The following is a 23,970-nucleotide window of genomic DNA, read 5'->3' as shown; positions in this document are numbered from 1 at the left end:
TCAGATTAGGGAGGAAAAAGTGGTTCAGAGTCATCTTCTTCCTCCTATTCCCCTTTTCCCTCTTTCTGTTGCTCATTAAAATAACAAAGAAGAGAATTCTAGGTTTTGCATAACTTATAGGGAAGGTTACTTGTATCAGTTATCAGTTGCCACACACTACTGCTTAGCAGACAACTACAGAACTTTAGTGTACACAACAGGAAGTGTTTATTGCTCCTGTAGCTGGTTAGACAGAAGGGCAGCTCTACCGATCTTGGTGGACTTCCTTGTCTGTGGGTCAGCTGACTGTAGGCTGGCGCTCCACACGTCTCACAATCCACCGAGCTAGCCCAGGTATATTCCCATGGCAGTGAAGCGATGCAAGAGCGAAAGCAGACATGCAAGAGCAAAGCAGACGTTCAAGGGCTTTTCTAAGGCTCTACTTATCTTGCGTATGCTAACACCCATTCCCAAGAACAAGTCACATGGTAGGTCCACAGTTAGACTAAAAGGGCACACTTGGTAAAGTGGACTTCCCTGGTGGTGCAGCGGTTCAGACTCTGCGCTCCCAATGCAGGGAGCCTGGGTTCGATCCCTGGTCGTGGAACTAGATCCCACATGCATGCTTCAACTAAGAGTTCGAATGCCACAACTAAGCAGCCCGCCGGCCGCAACTAAGGAGAACGTGTGCTTCAACTAAAGGATCCGGCAAGCCACAACTAAGGAGCCTGCTTGCCCCAGCTAAGACCTGGTGCAACCAAATAAAATAAATAAAATTAAGAAAAAAAAAACTATAAAAAAGGATGTTGCTATGGGGAGGGATGAAGAATTGAAGCCTTTAATGCAATCATCCAGCTACACTACTCAAGCAAATACATATTATTTCTGCTCTGGCTAATTTATGTATTTCTGTACTCTAGGCATCATTCAGTCACTCCACTTAGAAATGATTATTATCCTCTATAACTAGTTTTCTTACCTCTGAGATATATCCTTTAATTTCTTAGTCACAGTTATCTCTTCCCTGCTTCAGTCTGTGAAGTTATATCATCCACAATTTCCTGCTTCCTGACAACTATAATTCAGCCCTTATTTTACTCCCCTTTGTACCAACATGCTGCTGCATATAACCACTATTATGCACTCCTCAAATATTCTTGGTTGAACCTCCAGTGAAATATCTACATGCCATTCTTAGGCAGTACAGATTTGAGAATCATAACAAGTCCATGGGGTCCATACGGTTGGGGTACATGAATTTTAAGGCCTTTTTTTCTCTCTCTCTCTTTCTCAGGGCATGTTCGAATTGGAAGAAACGGCATATGATTCAGAAGAAATGCCTCCTTACTGCCACAATGCCTACCTGTACCTGGACCCCTTCTACAGCACAACTCGCAGCTTCCTTGCCCTCCACCGGCCAAATGGCATCTTGGAATGTGGCCGGCCCCAGGAAGTGCTGGTGGAGTATTACATCGATCCAGCTGATGCAGAACCTGACCAGGAAGTCATCTTCTCCTACTATGTGAGACTGGGAAATGGGGATGGGTGAGAGTGTGTTGGGAAGGAAAGGGAATAAAGACAGTGAGCTAGACGGGGTGAACAGACAGTCTGGATAGAGATATAATGCAAGCCACGTAGATAATTTCTAAATTTTTAGAAGCCACATTAAAAAAATTAAAAGAACAGAGGAAGCTAACTTTTAAAATATATTTTGTCTAACCTAGTATATCCAACATATGATCATTTCCACATGAAGTCAACATAAAAAATTATTAATAGATATTTTACATTCTGTGTTTCAGCTGCATTGCAAATCTTTGAAACTCAAAGTATGTATTTTATACTTAAAGGAGTTTGGACTAGTTACATTTCATGGGCTCCAGTAGTCACATGTGGCCAGTGGCCACTGTGTTTATATAGGTATAAAAGATGGGGGGAAATGGGGAATAAAGAGATTTTGAACAGGAGTCCAGGGAAATTGTGTGGGGAAATAAAACTAGGAATAAATGAGACAATGTTGCTGACCAGGGCTGAAAGGGAGCCCGGTGGATGGGTAAGAGGGAGGTTGAGGAGGGGATGGCAACTCAGAATAAATTTCATTCTGTGTTTCATTGGTCAGTATTTTTAAATAGATGACATAGGGTTAAAAATTAACATCGAGGGCTTCCCTGGTGGTGCAGTGGTTGAGAGTTCGCCTGCCGATGCAGGGAATGCGGGTTCGTGCCCCGGTCCTGGAAGATCCCACATGCCGCGGAGCACCTAGGCCCGTGAGCCATGGCCGCTGAGCCTGCGCGTCCAGAGCCTGTGCTCCGTAACGGGAGAGGCCACAACAATGTGAGGCCCGCGTACCGCAAAAAAAAAATTAACATTGATAGCAGCTCTGCTGGGGAAATAAAGTCACAACTTGTAGACTGAAAGAAATATAAAGGCAAGCAGTTTTACTGGTCATCTTGATGATCGTGAGGAACTTAGACTCATGTGAACCTTGGGTTTGATGGTCCAGAGTCTCTTTATTCCCTTATCATCTCCTTAAAGTCTCTGAGAGAATTTCTCCCCCTGAATCATTCCAGTGTCTTCATCAAGTTAAAACAATCATCCTAAATAACAGAATGAGGAGAGGTAGGTGGGAAATAATAAGGCAGAGTGATAATACATGTACTGTCTTCAGGACAGAAGTGTGGCGAGGCCTATAGGAGAAAAGTGGAGTTGGGGCTGCTCAGTGTGGAAGATAGTCTGAGAAACTGGCCAGAGAGCCCTTGACTGGAGCCCGAGATGCCTGCCTGCTTAGAAGGCGTCTCAGTGAATTCAGTTTCAAGGGAGAGTGAAGAGGAAGGGAGAGTTAAAAAGAGATTTCTCCTCCAGAGAGTCAAATGTCAGAAGGACTCAAGACAATTTCAAGGTATACTCATTTCCACTGAATTTTTTTAAAAAAATTTTTATTGATGTATAGTTGATTTACAGTGTTGTATTAGTTTCAGGTGTACAGCAACATGATTCAGTTATTTATATATATATATATATATATATATAAAATTTATATATATATAAATTCTGTTTCAGATTCTTTTCCCTTATAGGTTATTGCAAAATATTTATAGTTCTCTGTGCTATGCAGTATGTCCTTGTTGGTTATTTATTTTATATATAGTAATGTGTATATGTTAGTCCCAAACTCCTAATTTATCCCCAACCCCTTTACCCTCCACCGAATTTTCAATTGAGTGATAAGTTTTAAAAGGTTGTAAGAAACAGAAACAGACTCACAGACATAGAGATCAGACTTGTGGTTGCCAAGGGGAGGGGGGAGGGAGAGGGATGGACTGGGAGTTTGGGGTTGGTAGATGCAAACTATTACATTTAGAATGGATAAACAACAAGGTCCTACTGTAGAGCACAGGGAACTATGCGATGAACCATAATGGAAAAGAATATAAAAAAAGAATGTCTGTATGTGTACAACTGAGTCACTTTGCTGCACAGCAGAGATTGGCACGACATAGTAAATCCACTACACTTCAATAAAAAAAATTTGTTTTAAATAAAAGGTTGTAAGGATGGATTTTAGTAGACTTTATGTTACAAGGATTATAAAAGAATAAAGCTTAGAGATCTTCAAGAAATGGTGTCAGCTATCTATTCTCTCTGGCTCCGTGGCAGTGGTGGCCTTTGTCTCCTCCCACCCACCCCGTGGTTGTCACAGACCTCCAACTGGAGGAAGAGTCATCAGGGCTCTTGGTACCATCCTACATTTGACAAGCTGAAGGATGCTCCATGAAGTACTGACCTGGGGTCCAGAACTACGAAAGGAGCCTCTCCTTATGGAGAGATGCAGGGATTGGGCCAAGGCTAAGCTCCTCTAACTTCTGTGTTGTTGATGACTTCTTTTTCTCTTCCTTAGTTAATAGGGAAAGGGAATTTGGAGATGGAGGGGCAGAAACGCCTGAAGTCTGAGAGGAAAGGTGAGTGTTCATGCACCTCTTGGAATACTTAAACTTTAAATTTCCAAGAAATAGTTCTTATACTAGAAGCAAGAGTAAGAGCAATGAGAACAGACCATAACAGTAACCACAGAAGACCTGCACCATGAGGCCTGCAGCTGGCTCAGGAAGAAATGCAAACACAGGGTTGGATGTCATTGGTAGGTGAGTGTGTACTCCCATTCCTGAATATCCCCTCTTCCCTTTCAGGACTGAAAAGCTCCTTCTCTCTCTCATTGACCTTCAACTCCAGACTAGCCCCTGATCCTTCCCTGGTGATGTATGCCATTTTTCCCGGAGGAGGTGTTATAGCAGACAAAATTCAGTTCTCAGTGGAGATGTGCTTTGACAATCAGGTAAAATGGCGTTGAAGAGGGTGAAGGAAATGTCTGGACATAGAGAGAGAGCCTGTGTATGCTGGGGTTGGAGATAAGGCAGGGGTGGGGAAAGAAGGAGTTAATATTGAAGCTGGATATCATGTTCTCTATCTTTTGCATGGTCTGTTGAACTCTCCCGCTCTCCCGCTTCTTTTAAAAGGTCATGCTGGGAAGTCACGTGTTCTGTATAGCTATTCCACAAATTCTCTTTCTTTCTACTTTCTGTCTTTGAAACTTTCTACATTATTCTACCGTGCTGCTTAGTTTTTCCAATTGTTTTACAAGACACTGTTTCTAAAGGGCAATACTTTACAAAGAAAAATCAGTATAAAAATGAGGGAGTGAGCTGGGGACCATACTTAGGGCATATGGGTGATGACTGTTTCTCCTCCTCTCCAGGCTGACCTGATCCCCACATTATCCTTTTCTCTTCCCCAGGTTTCCCTTGGCTTCTCACCTTCCCAGCAGCTTCCAGGAGCAGATGTGGACCTGCAGCTGCAGGCAGCTCCCCAGTCCCTGTGTGCGATCCGGGCCGTGGACGAGAGTGTCTTGCTCCTTAGACCAGAGAGTGAGCTGAGCAACAGCTCTGTGAGTGGCCTGCTGACGTGGTGGCAAGAGGGAGTCAACAGAGAAGACAGACTGACAGTATCAGAATTAAGAGATGGATTCCAGGCAGTGGGAAAGAGAGTCTCAGGGAAATATTGCATCTCCACAAGGTGGTAGCAAAGCTGGTGTGGAAATGAATGTAGAAATGATGATATGGGGACTTCCCTGGCAGTCCAGTGGTTACGACTCTGTGCTTTCACTGCCGTGGGCCCAGGTTCAATCCCTGGTCAGGGAACTAAGATCCCACAAGCCATGCGTCACGGCCAAAGGAAAAAAAAAAAGAGAAAGAAATGATGATATGAGACGGACACGGTTAATACGGTCACAGCGATCAGTATCAGGAAAGATGAAATAGGAGATGAGGGTGACAGATTATGAAAAAAGATGAACTAGAGGAAGGGGTTATGATGGAAGAAATTCTGGAATAATGAAGAGAAATAATACAAGAGCAGTAAACTGTGCCACCAGAATGAGAATCTGAGAGAAGTTTCTCAACTGATTTCACTATGTCAATATTTTATTTTCTTAAGAAAAAAAAATTTATTTCCTTTTCTGTCTTTTCTCAGGTCTATCATATGTTCCCATTCTGGTATGGTCACTACCCCTATCAGGTGGCTGAATATGACTGTCCAGGGTTTGACCCACGGGAGTTTTCCCAGCCCCGCATTGGTGTACTGCCCGAGGAGCGCTGGGGCAGGCGTACTTATCTATGGAGGCCTTCGTTCCCTCAAAGCATAGCTCTTTTCCAGTTTTTCCAGGTAAATATTCTTACCCATTTTGTTCTCATAGAAACAACTGTGGTGGGAGGGGGAAAGGAAAACCCACATCTAATAAAGCAGGCAGAGTCATATGGGCACTGGCAGGGGCAAAATCTTGAAAGAAACTCCTGACGGGTAAGGCAGCCTCACTTGGTCCTCATACTTGTAGAAGTCACCTACTGTCTGAGGCTATACACTAGTCCTCTCTCTGGGGTCTCCAAACATTGACTTCCATGGGATCAGCCAAGAAGGAAAAAATGAAGAGAGGTAGACCAGAAGTCTCTCTTATGAAAGCTACTGCACCTATTTTATCCACAGAAGTTTGGGATGCTTTAGCCCACATCTGATCAGGAGGTCTCCGAGGTCAGGAAGTGGGTCTTGTTCATCTTTGTATTCTCTATAATGCCTGACCCTTCATAATGCTCAATATATTTTTGTTGAATTGATTGAGCTGATATGGTCTCTGCCCTTAGAAAATTCAGTCCAAATCAAATAATAAGGATACACTTACTAACGTTTGGAAGAAGTATTAAACATATTGAACGATGAAATAAATGGAATACTACTATTCAGCCAAAAACAGAATGAAATCTTGCCATTTGCAACAACCTGGATGGACCTTGAGGGCATTATGCTAAGTGAAATAAGTCAGACAGAGAAAGACAAATATCGTATGATCTCACTTATATGTGGGATCTAACAACAACAACAACAACAACAACAGCAACGAAACAAGCTCATAGATACAGAGAATAGATTGGTAGTTGCTAGAGGTGGGAGGTGGAGGGGGGTAAAATGGGTGAAGGTAGTCAAAAGGTACAAACTTCCAGTTATAAAATGCATAAGTCTTGGGAATGTAACGTACAGCATAGTGACTATAGTTAGTGATACTGTATAGCATATTTGAAAGTTGCTAGAGAATAGATCTTAAAAGTCCTCATCACAAGAAAAAAATTTTTTGTAATTATATATGGTAATGGATGTTAACTAGACTTGTTGTGGTGATCATTTTGCAAAAACGTATGTATATGTGTGTACATACATATGCATAATACATCTGTCTCTCTATATATAAACACAATGAAATAAGTTTAATTGAAAAGCTTTCACACTAGCTGGACTAGAAGTGAACCAATCTTGGTGGCTGAGTATTGGTCTTACAATTAATAGGCAAAGAATGTGTTAGTTTAACCCTTTGAGGGTGAAATTTCAAGGCAGTAGCCCTTGTAGTAAGGGAGAGGACCCCCTTAACTCTTCATTCTCTGGTCCCTTTGGTGCCTCTCAGGATGTGGGCCTGAAAATACTGTCCAACGCCGAAATCAAGAAGACAGACTGTATTTCAGAATACAGGGATCCAGGGAGAGGTAAGCTGCCTCTGTGGCTTGCAGATTCACTGAGATATTTAGCATCATGGAACTCTGAAAACTCCCTCTTTGCCTCCTATTCTTGCACTGAGCCAGTAGCCAGAATGATAATGGATTGTGGGTTATAGATGAAGGCAGTTTCCCTAGGATCTCACTCTCTCTCTGTCTCTGGGGGAGGGCTTTTGAAGCCTGAAGCCCTTATCTACTCATTCCCTGGCCAGACGTCCATGTCTGTCATTTCCCGATAGCCTCACGACCAGTCAGTTCCTCAGTGGTCCTTCCTCCTCATCTCTCTTTTTTTTTAAAACTAATTAATTTATTTATCTTTTTATGTTTGGCTGTGTTGGGTCTTCATTGCTGCTCATGGGCTTTCTCTATTTGCGGCGAGCGGGGGCTACTCTTCGTTGAGGTGGCTTCTCTTGTTGCGGAGCATGGGCTCTAGGCGTGTGGGCTCCATTAGTTGTGGCACGAGGGCTCAGTAGTCGTGGCTCTCGGGCTCTAGAGCGCAGGCTCACTAGCTGTCCTTATCTCAGACTGGATGTTCTCTGCTTCCCTCTGAATTTCTTGCTGGTTTTCTCTCCACCTCAGTTTATCACATGACATAAGTCTTCTGCTTTTCCCCTTGTTCTTAGTCCCCTCAGAATCCTGTTCATCTCCCGGGAGACTACCAATTGAGCCAGAGGATTCTCAGGTTCGTCAGTACTTCCCAGAGACTTGGCTCTGGGATCTGTTTCCTGTTGGGTAAGTGATGCCTAAAAGGTATAACAAAATTATACATACAGTGTAGATTCAGCAGAGAACTGACTCAGATAATTTCTAATGAACCTAAGTCTCAAGCCAAGAAGGTTTAATGGGGATATGAGAACGTGTTTCTTTCCCTGGATTCTTAAACAGTTACATACAATCACTCAAAACAAATTCACACGTCTTCACATTTGCACAGTGCAGACAGTGCATTCTCACTGCAGGGCCACACAAACGGAAAGGCACATCTTGATATTAGTTTGGTTCTTGCCCACTGCTTACCACCTCATTTTGACAAACCCTAAGAAGGCATATTCTCACCAATTCAGAGGGCACTGGGCTCTCTTACAGGTATGTTTGCACACAGATGCCCACCCACACATGCTCCCCTCCTCACATCCTCAGACACCCCCCTTCTCCCATACTTGTACATCCTCCCTCGAAGATTCACACTCTGAGATTCATGTGGGCCACCATTGTGGTTGCCTTTTTGCTTTTTCCCCCACGCACAACAGCAACGAAATATTCACTTCTGCAGACAAATTTGTAGCTTAATTCCCAAATGCCTTTCTCCTGCTGTCTGCTTCACCTGGGTTCTTGTATTCTCACAGTAACTCAGGGAAGAAGTCTGTCCGCGTCACAGTTCCTGATACCATCACCACATGGAAGGCCATGACTTTTTGCACTTCCCAGTCCAAAGGCTTTGGTCTTTCACCCACTGTTGGACTGACTGCCTTCAAGCCATTCTTTGTTGATCTGACTCTCCCTTACTCGGTAGTTCGTGGAGAATCCTTTCGTCTGACTGCCACCATCTTCAATTATCTGAAGGAGTGCATCTGGGTAAGAGCTGGGGATGCAAGAAGCAGGTGTCAGTCCCTAAACTGGAAACGTACCAATTTTCCCTGAGAAAGAAATGAGATGTCGGTGTCTCTGCGCCCATATTTTCCTAAACCTCTGTGTATTGTCTCCTTTACTCCGACCCTTTATCACTCAAATATCCCCTTCAGGTTCAGACTAACCTGGCTAAATCAGAGGAGTACCAGGTGGAACCAGGGACAGACTCTCAGGCCTCCAGCTGTCTCTGTGCTGATGAATCAGAATCCTATCACTGGAATATCACAGCTGTCAAACTGGGTAAGAGAAGGAAGTGGCAGATGGGCAAGGAAATCACAGAGACTGAGAACTCTACCCTTTCCTCTACTGTATTTGCTTTGTTTTCTTTTTCCTCTTCTTTGTGTTTGCCTCTGTTTTTCTCCCTCCTAAGTCTATGTTATAAAAAAATAAGTGAATATTCTTTGGTAGATGACCAAAACATTATCCACACTGGACTATTTTGAGAGTGAAAGAGGGAGATTTTAATATTTACGCCAGGACAAGAGATATGTTACTAGTCAAATACTTACTATGGGCCAGGCACTGTCCTAAGTGTTTTACATGAATTAACTCATTTAATCATCACAATAATCCTATGAGATGTCATTTGCTCTTGGATTAAGTCCTTGCAACTCAAAGTACAGTCTTTGGGTGTATTAGTTATCTACTGCTGCTTAACAAATTACCCTAAAATTTAGCAGCTTAAAAGAACAAACATTTATTATCACACAGTTTCTGTGGGTCAGTAATTTGTGCAGTTTAGCTGGGTGCCTCTTGCCCAAGGTCTCTCATGAAGTTCAGCCAGGGCTGTGTTCTCATCCAAAGACTTGCCCAGGAGAGAACCCACGTCCAAGCTCATTCCAAAGCCTTTGATCCTCATGGACTGTTAGACTGAAGGCTGCAGTTCTTGGCCTCAGGTGTTGGCTAGTGGCCTCCTTCAGTTTCCCATCACATGAATCTCCCCACTGGGCTGCCTCATGACATGACAGCTGGCTTCCTCCAGAGTTCGTGGCTTGAGAGGAAGAGTGCACCTGAGACAGAAGCTGCAGTCTTTTTTATAACCTAAGCTCAGCCGTGACATCTCATTGCTTCTGCCCTATCCTCTCCATTAGAAGCGAATCACTAAATCCAGCCCACAGGCAAGGAGAGGGGATTACAAAACAGTGTAAATATCAGGAGGCAGGGATCACTGGGGTCCCTTAGAGGCCACCTACCGCAGAATGTGGGCCCCACCCCGGATATACTGAAATAGAGTTTGTATTGTAACAGACGAGAGCCGCAGGTGATTTGTATGCCGTTAAGTTTTGCCGTTAAGTTTAAGAAGCACTAGTCTAGAGGGGAAGAGACCTCATTGGTACCTCTGCCAATAGGGCTGATGTCTTCCTTTTGCCCTCTTTCTTCTCAGGTCATGTAAACTTCACCATCAGCACTAATATTCTGGACTTAAATGAACTCTGTGGGGACCAGAAGGGGTTTGTTCCAGAAAAGGGCCAGAGTGACACACTCATCAAACCAGTTCTGGTCAAGGTGAGTTTTTTGCAGGCCTAACTTCAGAGGTAGAGGCAGCAACCAAGCCAGGGGTGTTCAGTGTGTGTCTAACCATGTCAGTTAGTCTCTTGCAGCAGTCTTACTCCAACTCCAATCAGGTAGCTCATCTTTATCCTTCCCTGACCCCCTTCTGCCCTTAACTACTTGCTTAACCCATACTGATGGTCTATGGAAGTACCTAATACAGTACCTGTTACTTTGTAGACACTCAATGAATGTTAGTTTCTCCTAAGAAAATCCCTAATGTCATCATTCGCTGCTTCCTGTCATCATGAACCCCATTGTCAATCCTGTCTCTTAGAAGTTTCCTAAACTTATCCTTAGCTCTAGCCCAGAAAGAATTTTACTGAGAGACGCCTCCCTGGGTTGAAATGGAGTCCTTCTGAATGTCAAAGAGAAGCTCTGTTCTCTCCAGTTCTGAGTGAAGCCCTGGAGCGCAGGCAGGGCCTCTTCTCCCCGTTTCCCTTCCCCTTCCTATTCCTTCAGTGCCACCTGCCCTGATACTCATCTATGTTTTTTCACCCATCCTTGTCTCTCTCCATGTCAGCCAGAAGGAGTCCTTGTGGAGAAGACACACAGCTCACTGTTGTGCCCCAAAGGTGAGTGAACACAGAGAGGGGTTGGTGTGAGAATTCCCTTAGCAACAGGAGATCTTCTTAGGCAAAAGGAGAAATATACAGGACAAGAAGAAATAGGAGAGTCTAGGGGTGCCATTCCCAATGGGGCCAAGTAGCTGAAAGGCAGGATGAAGAAGAGAAAATGTACAGCACAGTTATGTCTCTCGCTGGAATTTATTTTCAGCAAAGACCACTGTGAATAGGGAAAAAAAAATCTACCTCCAACCCACGGAAAGCACTGGGTATAGAAAACCCTGGATTACGGCAATTTTTTCTGTGGTTTGGGTGTGAGAACCCCCACTATTTCCACCTTTTATTGTTTTACCTTTTCTCTGCCCCTCATAGGAAAAGTGGCTTCAGAATCCATCTCCCTGGAGGTACCTGTGGATGTTGTTCCTGATTCAGCCAAGGCTTATGTTTCTGTTCACGGTAAGCAACCAGAGATTCTCGGCTCAAAAAGGAAAAATGGGGCCAGAGGCTGCCAAGGTGTGGCATGGGTTGAGGTCTATGGCCCTACCTGGAGGAAGGTATGGTAGATTAGAAGTGGTGAAGGAAGAAGAGCTTATTTTACAAAGTGGGCAAATACAGCCTGTGCAGTGCAGGTGGGATTAGATAGACGTATACTCTGGTTAAAAACAGCAAAGAGTCTGGGCAGGAGGAAGTTAAAGGTCGTTGAAGCTTGATATGTATTTAGGTTTAGGTCTATAAATTGGGTGGAGGGGAGACGAAATGTTTGCAGGAACCATTTAAAAATGAGGACTTCATATATTTGAGTACAGTTTTGGGAAGATTCAACCATATTTACATAGGACATGACACTTCTTTAGGCAAGGAGAGGGAACAAATAGAAAAACATGAGCCTGAAAGTTGTATCAAACTGGCTTAGGATCCCAGTTCTGCCGTTTAATAGCCATGTGAACTTGGATAAGTTAATGAACAATTTCGGGGCTTCCCTGGTGGCGCAGTTGCTGAGAGTCCGTCTGCCGATGCAGGGGACACGGGTTCGTGCCGCGGCTGGGCCCGTGAGCCATGGCCGCTGAGCCTGCGCTTCTGGAGCCTGTGCTCTGCGACGGGAGAGGCCACGACAGTGAGAGGCCCGCGTACCGCAAAAAAAAAAAAAACCCCCAAAATTTCGATCCTTCTTTTCCCTTCTGTAAGACAGTGATAATAACCTACCTTTCAGGATTGGTGTAAAGATTAAATATAATAAATTTCCCAGCACAATATCTTGCACATAGTAGAAGGCCTATACATGTTAGGTTCTTTCTGTACTCTAACCCCCTACCCACATCCCTTCCAGGTTAAAATGTCTCTGTTTTGGCTGTATTTGATTCATACCTCTGGTACAGCACTCACCTCACTGTGTTATAGCTCACTGTCTGTCTTTCTTCCACACTGCATTGAGGGGTCCTTGAGGACAAGGGCCATGTCTTTTTCATGTTTGTTTTTAGTACATTTCCTGCAGTTGACTTTCAGTACATATTTGCACATTTGAATTGAACTCAATGACTGAAGTGCAGATGCTCATGAGTCACTGATGTCAGGCTTACTGGCTTGTGAAGTAAATGGAGGGGTCAAGAGACATAACGTGGAAAAGCGTATCAGGAGTGTGTGTGTGTTTGGGAGAGACTTGGTGATTTGGAGGGTGATGTATTTACATGCAGTGGAGGCACTGAGAGATTGAGACTAAGCATTGCAGGTTTTGTTACAAACCTCATCAGCTTCTTAAAAGCCATGAACGCCCTCAGGTGGCCTACATACCTCTCTGTGAACTCCAGCACCTTGTACATACCCGATATTATATATGTTATACTTGCTTATAATAAATTAGCATTGCAGTGTATTGTAATTGTTTGCCCCCCCTGACTATGGGCTCTTCGAGGTGGAGACTGTTGCCCCCAAGGTCACAGAGTAGGGACTCACTAAATGATAGTGAATACGTGTTTGTTAAATGTATGATAATAACTCTTAAGGGTTCCTTCTTCTGCCACCACCTTCCTTCCCTCTCCTTTTGGATCCCAGGGGACATCATGGGCACAGCCCTGAAGAACCTAGACAGTCTGGTGCAGATGCCAAAGGGCTGTGGGGAGCAGAACATGCTCTTGTTCGCTCCCATCATTTACGTCTTGCAGTACCTGCAGAAGACAGGGATGCTGACTGAGGAAATCAAGTCTCGAGCAGTGGATTTCCTGAGGCTAGGTGAGTTGGTTCACTCTTTCTTCTTGGACACCTTGTCTAGCGCCTATGATCGGTGATAAGACTCAGGGAAGTTCAGCCCCTGAAGTGCCCCTCATCCTTGAAAGCCATGGGGGTGTTTTTTGAAGTTATCACGGTCATCTAAAACCACATCTGGCTTCCCAGGGTACCAGAGGGAGCTGATGTACAAACACAGGAACGGATCCTACAGTGCCTTTGGGGAGCAGGATGAAAATGGAAACACATGGTAATGTTGCCCACTTCCCCATGAGTTCTGTACCCCAGAGCATAATTCCTGAACCCTCTGGAATTATTCCTCTACCTCTCCCCTTAACCCCATTCCTTCTTGCTTTCTATCCTCTACAACTTTAATACTGTTTATTTCAGCTTCATGTATGGTCAAGCCCCTTACTCTTCTCTCTGACCTTGTACCTCCCAGTTCTTGTCCCCATGAATGCCAATTAATGCCTCCCTTTTCCAAGCTTCCTATGGCATTATGTTTCCTCAACTCCCCTTCTGGAACCATTCAACAGAATAAACTGTGGAACTATTGCACCCTCCCCTGGAAATCCACCCTCATGCCACATTTCCCTCTTCACCCATACAGGCTGACAGCCTTTGTCACCAAATGCTTTGACCAGGCTCAGAGATTCATCTTCATTGATGACAGGAACGTCCAGGATGCTCTCAGGTGGATGGCGGGAAACCAACTCTCCAATGGCTGCTATGCCAATGTGGGAGAGCTCATTCACACAACTATGAAGGTGCGGACCTGCCCAGGGGCCCACAGCCCACTACTGTGTCTGGGAGGAACTTGTACCTCTGAGTAAGAAGAATCAAGAGAGCACTGGCCTGAGAGTCGGTTCTTCAGGTCTCAGGCCTGGCTCTGGGTGACCTTGGTCATTATTCTTAACCAGTCTGAGCATTCAGCTTCCACATCTGTAAAATGAGAATATGTACTAGAATATGGTTCTCAAAGTATGGTCCCCAGATCGGCAGCATTGGCACCACCTGAGAACTTGTTTGAAATGCAAATTCCAGGGACTTCCCTGGTGGTCCAAGTGTTTAAGCCTTTGCCTTCCAATGCAGCGGGTATGGGTTCTAACCCTGGTCCGGGACCTAAGATCCCACATGCCTTGCGGCTAAAAAAACAAAACATAAAACAGAAGCAATATTGTAACAAATTCAATAAAGACTTTAAAAATCTTTAAAAAAAAAATCAAAAAAATCTTTAAAAAAAAGAAAAGAAAAGAAATACAAATTCCAGCTCTCACCCCAGACCTACTCTGAGGAACTCTGGGAGTAAGGGCAGCAATTGCGTTTTAACAAGCCCTCTGGGTGACCCTGATACTTGCTAAAGTTTGAGAACCACTGGACTAGAAGATCTCTGAGCCTTTTACTGTTTCCCTAAGTCTGAAGCAAAGCCATTTCTTCTGGTGGGGACTCCTAGACAGCCCAGTGTCTTTTGTAAGGGGTTTACTCTCTGGCAGGTACTAAGTACTCTATCGGATATTCATATTTAATGTTTACAACAAATCAACATGCTAAGCACTGGCATATCATTATAAATTCCATTTTACAGATGAAGAAACTAGGTGCAGGGGTTAAGTAAACTGCCTGAGGTGAATGCTAGTGGGCGGCAGGACTGTAATTTGAACCACAGCACTTGGATTCCAGGGGCACTGTTCCTGCCCATTCACTGCACTGCCTGACCTTTCCCAACACAGCAAGGTGTCCGGGTGCGGGCAGCTTGTTCAATTCAGAGCAGACCGAGTGAGAAAAAGACTGTACCAACTTTCCTAGAGGAATCATTATTGCTATTCCAGGACCTGGATTAAAAATCTTGAGCACTGGGACTTCCCTGGAAGTCCAGTGGTTAGGACTCTGCACTTCCACTGCAGGGGCATGGGTTCAATCCCTGGTCTGGGAACTAAGATCCTGCATGTTGTGCGTTGCAGCCGAAAAAAAAAATTCAATTAAAAGAAAATCTTGAGCATTGAAAACGAAATCTCTATATGATTCATTAGTGTTCCTTATGCAGGATCTTCCCAGTGTCCCCCATATGGGGGAGTAGTACAAGCTAGGACGTGACTAGAACAAGATCCTAGAGGTTTTTCTTCCTCCTATCTTACCAGAGCCAGCCAGTCTCTCAAGAAACCCATCATTTATGTTGTCAAGCTTGGTGGTTCGGTCCTTATGGGGAGCTCCAGAGTTAAACCCACTGGGTTCAAATCCCAGTCCTTCAGCTTATTAGTTGTGATTTTTTTTATTATAAATTTATTTATTTTATTTTATTTCGTTGGCTGCGTTGGGTCTTTGTTGCTGTGCGCAGGCTTTTCTCTAGTTGTGGCGAGCGGGGGCTACTCTTCGTTGTGGTGCACGGGCTTCTCACTGTGGTGGCTTCTCTTGTTGTGGAGCATGGGCTCTAGGCGCGCGGGCTTCAGTAGCTGTGGCTCGCGGGCTCTAGAGTGCAGGCTCAGTAGTTGTGGTACACGGGCTTAGTTGCTCTGCGACATGTGGGATCTTCCCGGACCAGGGCTCGAACCCTTGTCCCCTGCATTGGCAGGCAGATTCTTAACCACTGTGCCACCAGGGAAGCCCACAGTGTGTATTCTTGAACAAACTATTTAACCATTTTAAGTGTTGGTACTCTTATCTATAGAACAAAGATAGTAATTTAGATTACATATATTTTTTTAAAAATTGCTAATATCCTTCTGTGAAAGGCATTAATCAAGGAAGGGGTTACCTATTCTCCCCTGGAGAAGAAGCTGGGCTTTATGCCACTCGAGGGGACCGTCCATTTGGGGGAATCTCAGATTCAGTAAAAAATCTGAGAATAAGAGATTTTCTCCTTATCCCACCTCCTCACCCCCCTTTTTTTAAACCTGTTATCCTTCCTAACACTTTATCTTGGGTTTCCTAAATACCCACTCAGAGCTGAAGACCTCATGTTACTTCTTGCAGGTTACCGTATAAGGCTGTGCAGTTATTGAAGTCCAGCCAGTTCTCCCCTCCACTGTGTGTCCTGGAGGCTTGGGGCTGTGGTCAGCCTGTGGAAAGGAGCGCTTTAAAAAAAAAAAAAAATTATTTATTTATTTGCCTGTGCCAGGTCTTAGTTACAGCACTCAGGATCTTTGTTGCTGCGTGCGCATCTTTAGTTGAGGCATGAGGGATCCAGTTCCCTGATCAGGGATGGAACGTGGGTCCCCTGCGTTGGGAGCTCGGAGTCTTAACCACTGGACAACCAGGGAAGCCCCAGGAGTGCTTTTTTAAAAAAAGAAAAAATAATTCATCTGTTCAGAGGGGACACCTTTTTGCAATGTGCGTGCAATTCTTCATGTGCTGGCTGCTGCCCTGACTTCCTATCTCCGTTTCCATCCAGGGTGGAGTTGATGACAAGGTCTCCTTGACTGCCTACATCACGGCTGCGTTGCTGGAGATGGGAAAGACCACAGATGTGAGTTCCTCTAGCTCCTCCCCTTGACACTCTCCTGATCATGCCTGTTTCTAGAGAAAGTCACCTATTTTTGTCCCTAGCCAGCCTTTTAAACTCAAAAGAGGATATGATTTCCTTATCATTGCCCGTTTTAAAAGGAATGCCTTATAAATTCAGTTCTTCATCTTCACTTTTTAGGACACGATGGTGAGTCAGGGTCTGCAGTGTCTCAAGGGTTCTGTCTTCACCACCCCCTACACACAGGCCCTACTAGCTTATACTTTCACTCTGGCTGGGGATATGAAGAGCAGAAAGATTCTTCTTGAAAAGCTAGATCAACAGGCTATCATCTCAGGTATGTTGGCCATGTTAGGAATTTTTTGCTTTCTTGTTTTTATTTTATTTTATTTATTTATTTTTGGCCATGCTATGTGGCTTGCGGGATTGAACCTGGGCCCACCGCAGTGAAAACGCTGAGTGCTAACCACTGGACCGCCAGGGAAATCCCAGGAGTGTTTTGAAATTGTGAAAATATGTGAAAAATTTCCCTAGTCTCCGTAGTCCCACATATATTCAATTCTAGGATTCATTTTAGTAAAAGTTAAGTCATAAAATCATTGTTAACAGTTTTGCGGGAAAGCCCCTGAAAGTCCTCAAAGGCATGTTATATTTTTAACGTGAAGAGAAAATAGATGGTAGAAGTTAGTCAGAAAATGTATTGGCATTGGAGAACCACCCTTTTGCAGATATTTAACAATTCTTTGGTGTAAAATCATGGACTTTGGGCTTCCCTGGTGGCGCAGTGGTTGAGAGTCTGCCTGCCGATGCAGGGGATATGGGTTCGTGCCCCAGTCCGGGAACATCCCATATGCCGCGGAGCGGCTGGGCCCGTGAGCCATGGCCGCTGAGCCTGCACGTCTGGAGCCTGTGCTCCGCAATGGGAGAGGCCACAACAGTGAGAGGCCCACGTACCGCAAAAAAAAAAATCATGGAGTTTGATGGGGTATGACTTGAACTTGGAGATTTCTCAAGGTCCTTTTCAAACTTTTGGATGTATTTAGAATAATATTTGATATTCTGGGAATTCCCTGGCGGTCCAGGGGTTAGGACTCGGCGCTTTCATTGCTGAGGGCAGAGGTTCAATCTCCAGCCGGAGAACTAAGATCCCGCAAGTGACGTGGTGTGGCCAAAAAAAAAAAAAAAAAAGTATTCAATATTCTAACAGATCTAGTAAATACATTATTAATGAATTTTATTTACCTAGCTGTTTATTTAAAATTATACTTCCAGGCAGAAATTTAATCTCAGCTTTCATTTATGCGGATGTCATTGCCGAGTTGTCCTCTCATATGGGCTCTGGGTAGTTTTTTGGCCTGTGTATAAGCAACTCTAGTCGTGGAATGGGGATCTCAGACAGTGGGTGGAGTTATATCTGCTCAGGTGTATATTAGTTTAATGTGATTAACTCTTCTCCATTACCTTGCATTGCAGGCTCACATGTTTTCTTTTGTTCTTCCACTTAGATGGCCTCCTGTGGGCCATGTATTTATTATCTCTAACCTTATATTTAGTTAGACTTCTAGCTTCCACTCTTCTCATTTCTACTTGCTGTGCTTTGTCTTCAAGTTACCTGCCATTGTGGCTGTCATAGAGTCGGGATTTGGTCTCATATTTTATTTGCTCGCCCTCATTATCATTTCTTCTATGGTTTCTCAGAGTTCTTACGCATGTTCTGCCATTTTTATTCTTCTTAAAATGTTAGACCTTGGATTAAGGAAAATAAATGCTGAAAATTAATAAAATTTTGGATTAAGGAAAATAAATGCTGAAAATTAATAAAATTAAATAAATTTATTAAAATTAATAAAATTTTGTAATTTTTTTGGCTTAATTTTGTAAGCCAAAAAAAAAAAAAAGACCCCAAACACATAAATTCTTAAAAGAAGTTTCTACTTACCTATCTCCATTAACATAAGAATTTATAAATTAACAAGGGAGGTTTTGATATTATTGCTGGATGCATTTATTGATGCTCCCAGCTTTACCCTGGGGAATTATGTGTGGGTGTACACACACACACACATCCTTGCATATGCATTGTGGCCAATAAATCAGAAGATTTGAGACATATTTTTTTCTAACTCACGATTAATTTTTGGTTGGTACTTTCTCTGATTTAAGGTGTAGCATTTACAAAGTGAATATAGGCAAGTCATTTCCTTCTAAGAGTTTCCTAATTATGTGTTTTCCTGCATAGGAAAGTCCTTTCACTGGAGCCACAAACCTCCTCCATCATCAGATGCCGGCCCTTGGTCTGAGCCTGAGGCTGTAGATGTGGAACTTACGGCATATGTATTGTTGGCCTGGCTTAGCAAAGCCAACGTGACTCAAGAGGAGATAAACAAGGCCGCTGGCATAGTGGCTTGGTTGATCAAGCAGCAAAATGCGTATGGAGGGTTCTCTTCCACTCAGGTAAGTAGCCTGCTCTCCTGCCACTTACCAGGTAGGATTAGATCCCATGTGGAGAGAGAGGAAAAACTATCGCCCTTGCCCTCTAGGTCCAGAGACTAATCATTCTATAGAAAGGGAGAAAATCATGTGAAAAATATATAGAAGGGTTCATAAAATTAGGTCATTTGAGCACATAAATAGTACTATATGCATTTAAGTCTCTTTCTTTGTAGAATATGAAACATCATGAGATCTATGTTCTACATGAAAAGAGGACATGTATTACATAGTCACAAATTAGAAAGCCAGTTATGGGGTCTGTAAGCATAAAAGCAAGATTTTACGGGTATACCTCCTATTTCAGGTATTGGAAATCTGGTAAGATATAATCTTTAAAAAGTTTACAATCTAGAAAGAAAGCTAGGAAAAGTTGTATATATTACATAGCAGGATCTGGTTACAGAACAAAGATACAAAAGGTACAAAATATTGAATTTCAAGAGGGAGAGAGACCTCATATCAGCTTGAGGGATAAGAAAAGTCTTCACAGGGGAATGGCATTTGAGGGAGATCTAAAGGGACATGTAAAAATTTTAGGCAACTATTGAAAGGAAGGGGGAAGAGTCTGAGTAGAGACACCCATTTGCAAAACCGTAGAATGGCTGTTGGGAAAACTGGTTTAGCTGAAGCATAAAGGGACTTAGTTGAAAAGGTAGGGTAGCTGCATATTATGAAGGGCCTTGCATGTCAGACTCAGTTTCTGCCTAATTCTGAGGAGCCATTAATTTTTTTAAACTTTGTTTCAGAAAGATTAATTTGTCCCTTGGATATGGGATGATTTAGAGGAGAGAGACACTGGATTTGAAGAGATCAGGAGACTATTTCATTTGTCTAGGTTAGGGGTAAAGAGAAATCGAATTGGTGGGGTGGCAGTAGGGAAAAAAGGAGGTGGAATTGTATGATAAATTCAAATAATGCCATAAAAGTCACCTTTGATGATCACAAAGAGAATAGCCATTAATTCATTTGTTCTGTAAATAGTATTAAATCCCTACTCTTTCCACGTCACTGATGATACAGAGGTAAACAAGAAAACACATTTTTTGTTCTCATAGCAATTATAGTATCACTTGTTGAAATTAGGGCCAGTTTCACTGAGGATGTAACATGTAAAGTAGACCTGGAAGAATGAACAGATTTTAATAGATGGAGTGTCTGGTGTAGATGTTAATAGATGATGTTAAGACCTTGCATATGGTAATGACTTAATTGGAATTTTAAAAAGTTATATGGTACTATGTTTCCTTATTTCAGGGAAATTCTTGGCCAAAGATCAGGAAGGATTTCCTTCTTCTTGCTGAGCCCTAAATAATTATATAATTTTAGAAAGCAGAGGATGGAATGTTTAGAATTCTCAGTGACAGATATATGCCAGAGTTGCTTTTCAATAAAATCCTTGGCTATTACAAGAAGTCACATATCACCCACTTTGGTTTTTAGGTGATGATGAGGTCCCATTCCTTGAATTGTCTCCACATGTCCAAGGAATAAAGCCCTCCTGGGCTCCAGGTCACAGAGCATAGACAAAAAGTTGTTTGTAGAGGGCCAAGCTGCACAGATATAACTTGTTCACAGCTTCCCCTGGGGTGATACCTGTCTTCCTATCTTTATATGACAGTGTGATGTCTAAATATGACTGTTCCTTTTTGTTTGGGATAGGGAGAAGTGGGGTTCCTTTATTCTGCAGTAGATATTTGACAAAGTTTTGAGCATACAGAAATTCTCATAACACAGAGTGAGATATGACAGTTTTGCAGAATATCTCATTCTTTTTTTCTTTCCTCCAGTTGTAATTTATATAAATCATGTTTTCAGAAAGGAAAGGCTCACACTTTTTACGTGATGCCATGCTCTCTTAGAAACAGTTTATCTGTCTTATTCCCAGATGAAGAAAAGATTGTCACATGTCATAATGGCTAAGAAGCTTTGTCCTTCAAGGAGGGGTTTTCCAAGGATCCCCTGATACCCTGTGCCACAGAAGATCATTATGCAATTAAATAACTTTGAAGAGCATGCAATTTTTAGGGTTATCAAGTTACTGCTGTTTCTTCCCCAAATAAGGAAATTGCAAAATATATATTGAACAGTGATCCACTCACTTCTTTTTTTTTTTTAGTTTTTTTTTTACCAATTAAAAAACAATTGGAGTATAGTTGCTTTACAATGTTGCATTAGTTTCTGCTGTACAGCAAAGTGAATCAGTTATACATATAGATATGTATACTATTTTTTGGATTTCCTTCGATCCACTTCTAACAATAGCCAGTTCTGAAGCTAGGTTTCATTGCTGAATATAAATATATGAAATTAGCCTAACGACCCATGAATGTTCAAGAATGACTTGATGGTGATTTTCTATGCAGGTAAGATATTATGATTTCTATGTCAGCTTCCCCAGCATTGGTGAATGTGGTTCTTAGATACTTAGAGGAGGTATCATCCAAGCTAGCGAACAACAATCAGGTGTGTAGGTTACAGGGTTGTTGGAGGTTAGTTCCAATGGCCCACAAAACAGTAAGCATGTGCCTGATGCCTGATTGTTTTCCTTAGGATACTGTAGTTGCTCTCCAAGCTCTTGCCAAGTATGCCACTATTGTCTATGCGCCGTCTGAGGAAGTCAACCTGGCTGTAAAATCCGCTCAGAATTTCCAGCACACTTTCAACGTTCAAGCTGCCAACCGGTTGGTGTTTCAGCAGGAGACTCTGCCCGATATCCCTGGGGTGTACACCTTGGAGGCCTCAGGCCGGGGCTGTGTCTTTGTGCAGGTAAGCAGGGCTCCAGGAGGACTAGTGTGCGTTGGGAAGGAGAGTCTGAGGGCATCTCTGCCTCTAGTAGAACCTTCTCTCATCTACCTTACTTGCAAGGAAAGTCATTCGAACCGTACCCTCTTTTTATTTTTTATTTCTTTTTTATTGGAGTAAAGTTGCTTTACAATGTTGTGTTACTTTCTGCTGTACAGCAAAGTGAATCAGCCACATGTATACATCTATCCCCTCTTCTTTGGATTTCCATCCCATTTAGGTCATCACAGTGCACTGAGTAGTGTTTTCTGTGCTGTATAGTCGGTTCTCATTAGTTATCTATCAAACAGAACAAGCTTTAAAATCCTTCCCAACTCTGATCTGGTTATCTGTTTCCTCCAACTAGACGGTGCTGAGATATAATATTCTCCCTACTAAAAGTGTGGAGGCCTTTAGTCTTAGTGTGGACATAGGGAAAGCTCAGTGTGAGCAACATACTTCACCTCGATCCTTGGCTCTGGACATCCATACCAGGTGAGGACAGCGGAGGTGCGGTGGGGGGCACCTAGACCATGGAAGCTGAGCTGGAGAGAGAGAGAGAGAGAGAGAGAGAGAGAGTGTGTGTGTGTGTGTGTGTGTGTGTGGGGAGGCAGATGTACAGTGTGCCAAGAGGGAAGATAATGGACTCACACAGGTTTGCTTCTTTCTGCCCTCAGTTATGTGGGGAATCGCAGCTCTTCCAATATGGTTATTGTGGAAGTAAAGATGCTTTCCGGGTTCAGTCCAATGGAAGGCACCCATCAGTTAGTAAGTTGCTTCTGTTTTCTATCTCTGAGGGGGGGCTTATTATTATAGCTTTTAATTATCATTAAAAAGCTGGTGAAATGGGCATCATGGTTTATACATAGAACTCATGATTTTATTATCTAAGTGGGCTACAAAGGTGCACCGGATATATGATATGGAACCTGTTACAGTCTTGGTTCCTTTTTCTTACCTTTTCCACAGTATATGTTGTTTCTGCAACCATGGCAGAGCTTTGGAAGATTACTCTAGGGGATAGGGAAGGCTCTGGCTCTCAGTCTCCTTTTTTTTTTCTCCTTTCTTATTCAGCTTCTCCAGCAACCACTGGTGAAGAAGGTTGAATCTGGAGCTGACACACTCAACATCTACTTGGAACAGGTAGGGATTAGGAACTGAACCAAAGAACTTGATCGCTTATGTGTCTTTTCAACTTCCCTTCTAATGTACATGTACTAGTGTCACATACACGAAGACGAGGAACCTGGGAGAGGGAGTTCACAACCACAAGATGTACCATAAAATACCCCCTTGCATCTCCAGGACAGTACTATCTAACAGATACAAAGTGGGAGCCATCTGTGTTATTTAAAAATTTCTAGCAGCCACATTAAAAGAATTAAAGAGAAACAGATAACATTAATTTAATTATATATTTTATTCAATTTTATATACCCAAAATGTTTTTTTATTTCACCATGTAATTAATATACAAAAGTGTGAATGAGGTATCTACCTTTCTTCTTTTTTCTTACTACATCTTTGAAATCCGGTACGTGTTTTACACCGACAGCACATCTCACTTCTGACTGGCCACCTTTCAAGGGCTTAATACCCACATGCAACATGACAGCTCTGGAGAATAACAGAGTGGTTAATAGCTGAGGCTCTGATGCCAGAGTGCTTGGGTTAAAATCCTGCTTCTAACATTGGCTGCAATTGTTGAATGATTGTTTCCTCATCTGTAGAATGAGGGTGGGTAGTGGTAAAAATAGTTACCTATCTCACAGAGTGGTTGAAAGAATTAAGTGATTTAAGACATGAAAAAATATTTGGAATTGTACCTGGTATGGAGTAAACCCTCAATAAACATTAGCAATTATTATTATTATTTTATAATGTAATGTTAATGTTAATTAATTTTCATTAGACATTGTATGTAACTTTTCATTTCAACCAAATAAGGAGTTCTCAAGGGCTAGTAGTATTCTAAAAACTGTTACGATGCTTATTTCATCATACTCTATTTAGCAAGGAAGAAAGGTAGCATTATTATATAACTGACAGACAAGACTATCTCCAATTAAAATTTACTGTTGTTAGTAATGTTTTCTGCTCCCACACCAACTAATTCATCTAACTGTGGTTTTCTTATCTGCCAGGGGGTGGTTCTTTAGGGTAAGTCCTGTATAGTTTCTTTTGAGACAACTCTGGTTAG

The 23,970-nt window shown here is 42.8% G+C and overlaps 1 protein-coding gene across 4 annotated transcripts in view; it reads left to right on the top strand.

Annotated features, from left to right (window-relative positions):
• Window positions 1-23,970, top strand: part of A2ML1 (alpha-2-macroglobulin like 1) — a 60,730-nt gene that overhangs the window by 22,225 nt on the left and 14,535 nt on the right. For 3 of the 4 annotated variants that reach the window (XR_013830680.1, XM_079938514.1, XM_079938516.1), the window contains exons 12-33: window positions 1,274-1,501; window positions 3,878-3,938; window positions 4,167-4,312; window positions 4,772-4,921; window positions 5,506-5,697; window positions 6,983-7,061; window positions 7,694-7,802; window positions 8,417-8,645; window positions 8,813-8,939; window positions 10,084-10,205; window positions 10,774-10,825; window positions 11,189-11,272; window positions 12,866-13,042; window positions 13,205-13,286; window positions 13,647-13,803; window positions 16,425-16,499; window positions 16,677-16,833; window positions 18,736-18,950; window positions 21,540-21,755; window positions 22,138-22,265; window positions 22,448-22,538; window positions 22,845-22,913. Coding sequence is in view for 3 of the 4 variants with exons in the window: in XM_079938514.1 (XP_079794640.1) it covers window positions 1,274-1,501; window positions 3,878-3,938; window positions 4,167-4,312; window positions 4,772-4,921; window positions 5,506-5,697; window positions 6,983-7,061; window positions 7,694-7,802; window positions 8,417-8,645; window positions 8,813-8,939; window positions 10,084-10,205; window positions 10,774-10,825; window positions 11,189-11,272; window positions 12,866-13,042; window positions 13,205-13,286; window positions 13,647-13,803; window positions 16,425-16,499; window positions 16,677-16,833; window positions 18,736-18,950; window positions 21,540-21,755; window positions 22,138-22,265; window positions 22,448-22,538; window positions 22,845-22,913 (2,946 nt within the window). In the remaining variant the exon portion in view is untranslated. Of the gene's footprint in view, window positions 1-1,273; window positions 1,502-2,217; window positions 2,314-3,877; window positions 3,939-4,166; window positions 4,313-4,771; window positions 4,922-5,505; window positions 5,698-6,982; window positions 7,062-7,693; window positions 7,803-8,416; window positions 8,646-8,812; window positions 8,940-10,083; window positions 10,206-10,773; window positions 10,826-11,188; window positions 11,273-12,865; window positions 13,043-13,204; window positions 13,287-13,646; window positions 13,804-16,424; window positions 16,500-16,676; window positions 16,834-18,735; window positions 18,951-21,539; window positions 21,756-22,137; window positions 22,266-22,447; window positions 22,539-22,844; window positions 22,914-23,970 lie in introns of those variants that run through there. The other variant, XM_079938515.1, reaches the window with a different exon arrangement.

Source organism: Stenella coeruleoalba, assembly GCF_951394435.1.
Source record: "Stenella coeruleoalba genome assembly, chromosome: 11".
Taxonomy (NCBI): domain Eukaryota; kingdom Metazoa; phylum Chordata; class Mammalia; order Artiodactyla; family Delphinidae; genus Stenella; species Stenella coeruleoalba.
The sequence above is the reverse complement of the archived record's forward strand: the minus strand, read 5'-3'. Positions and strand labels throughout refer to the sequence as shown.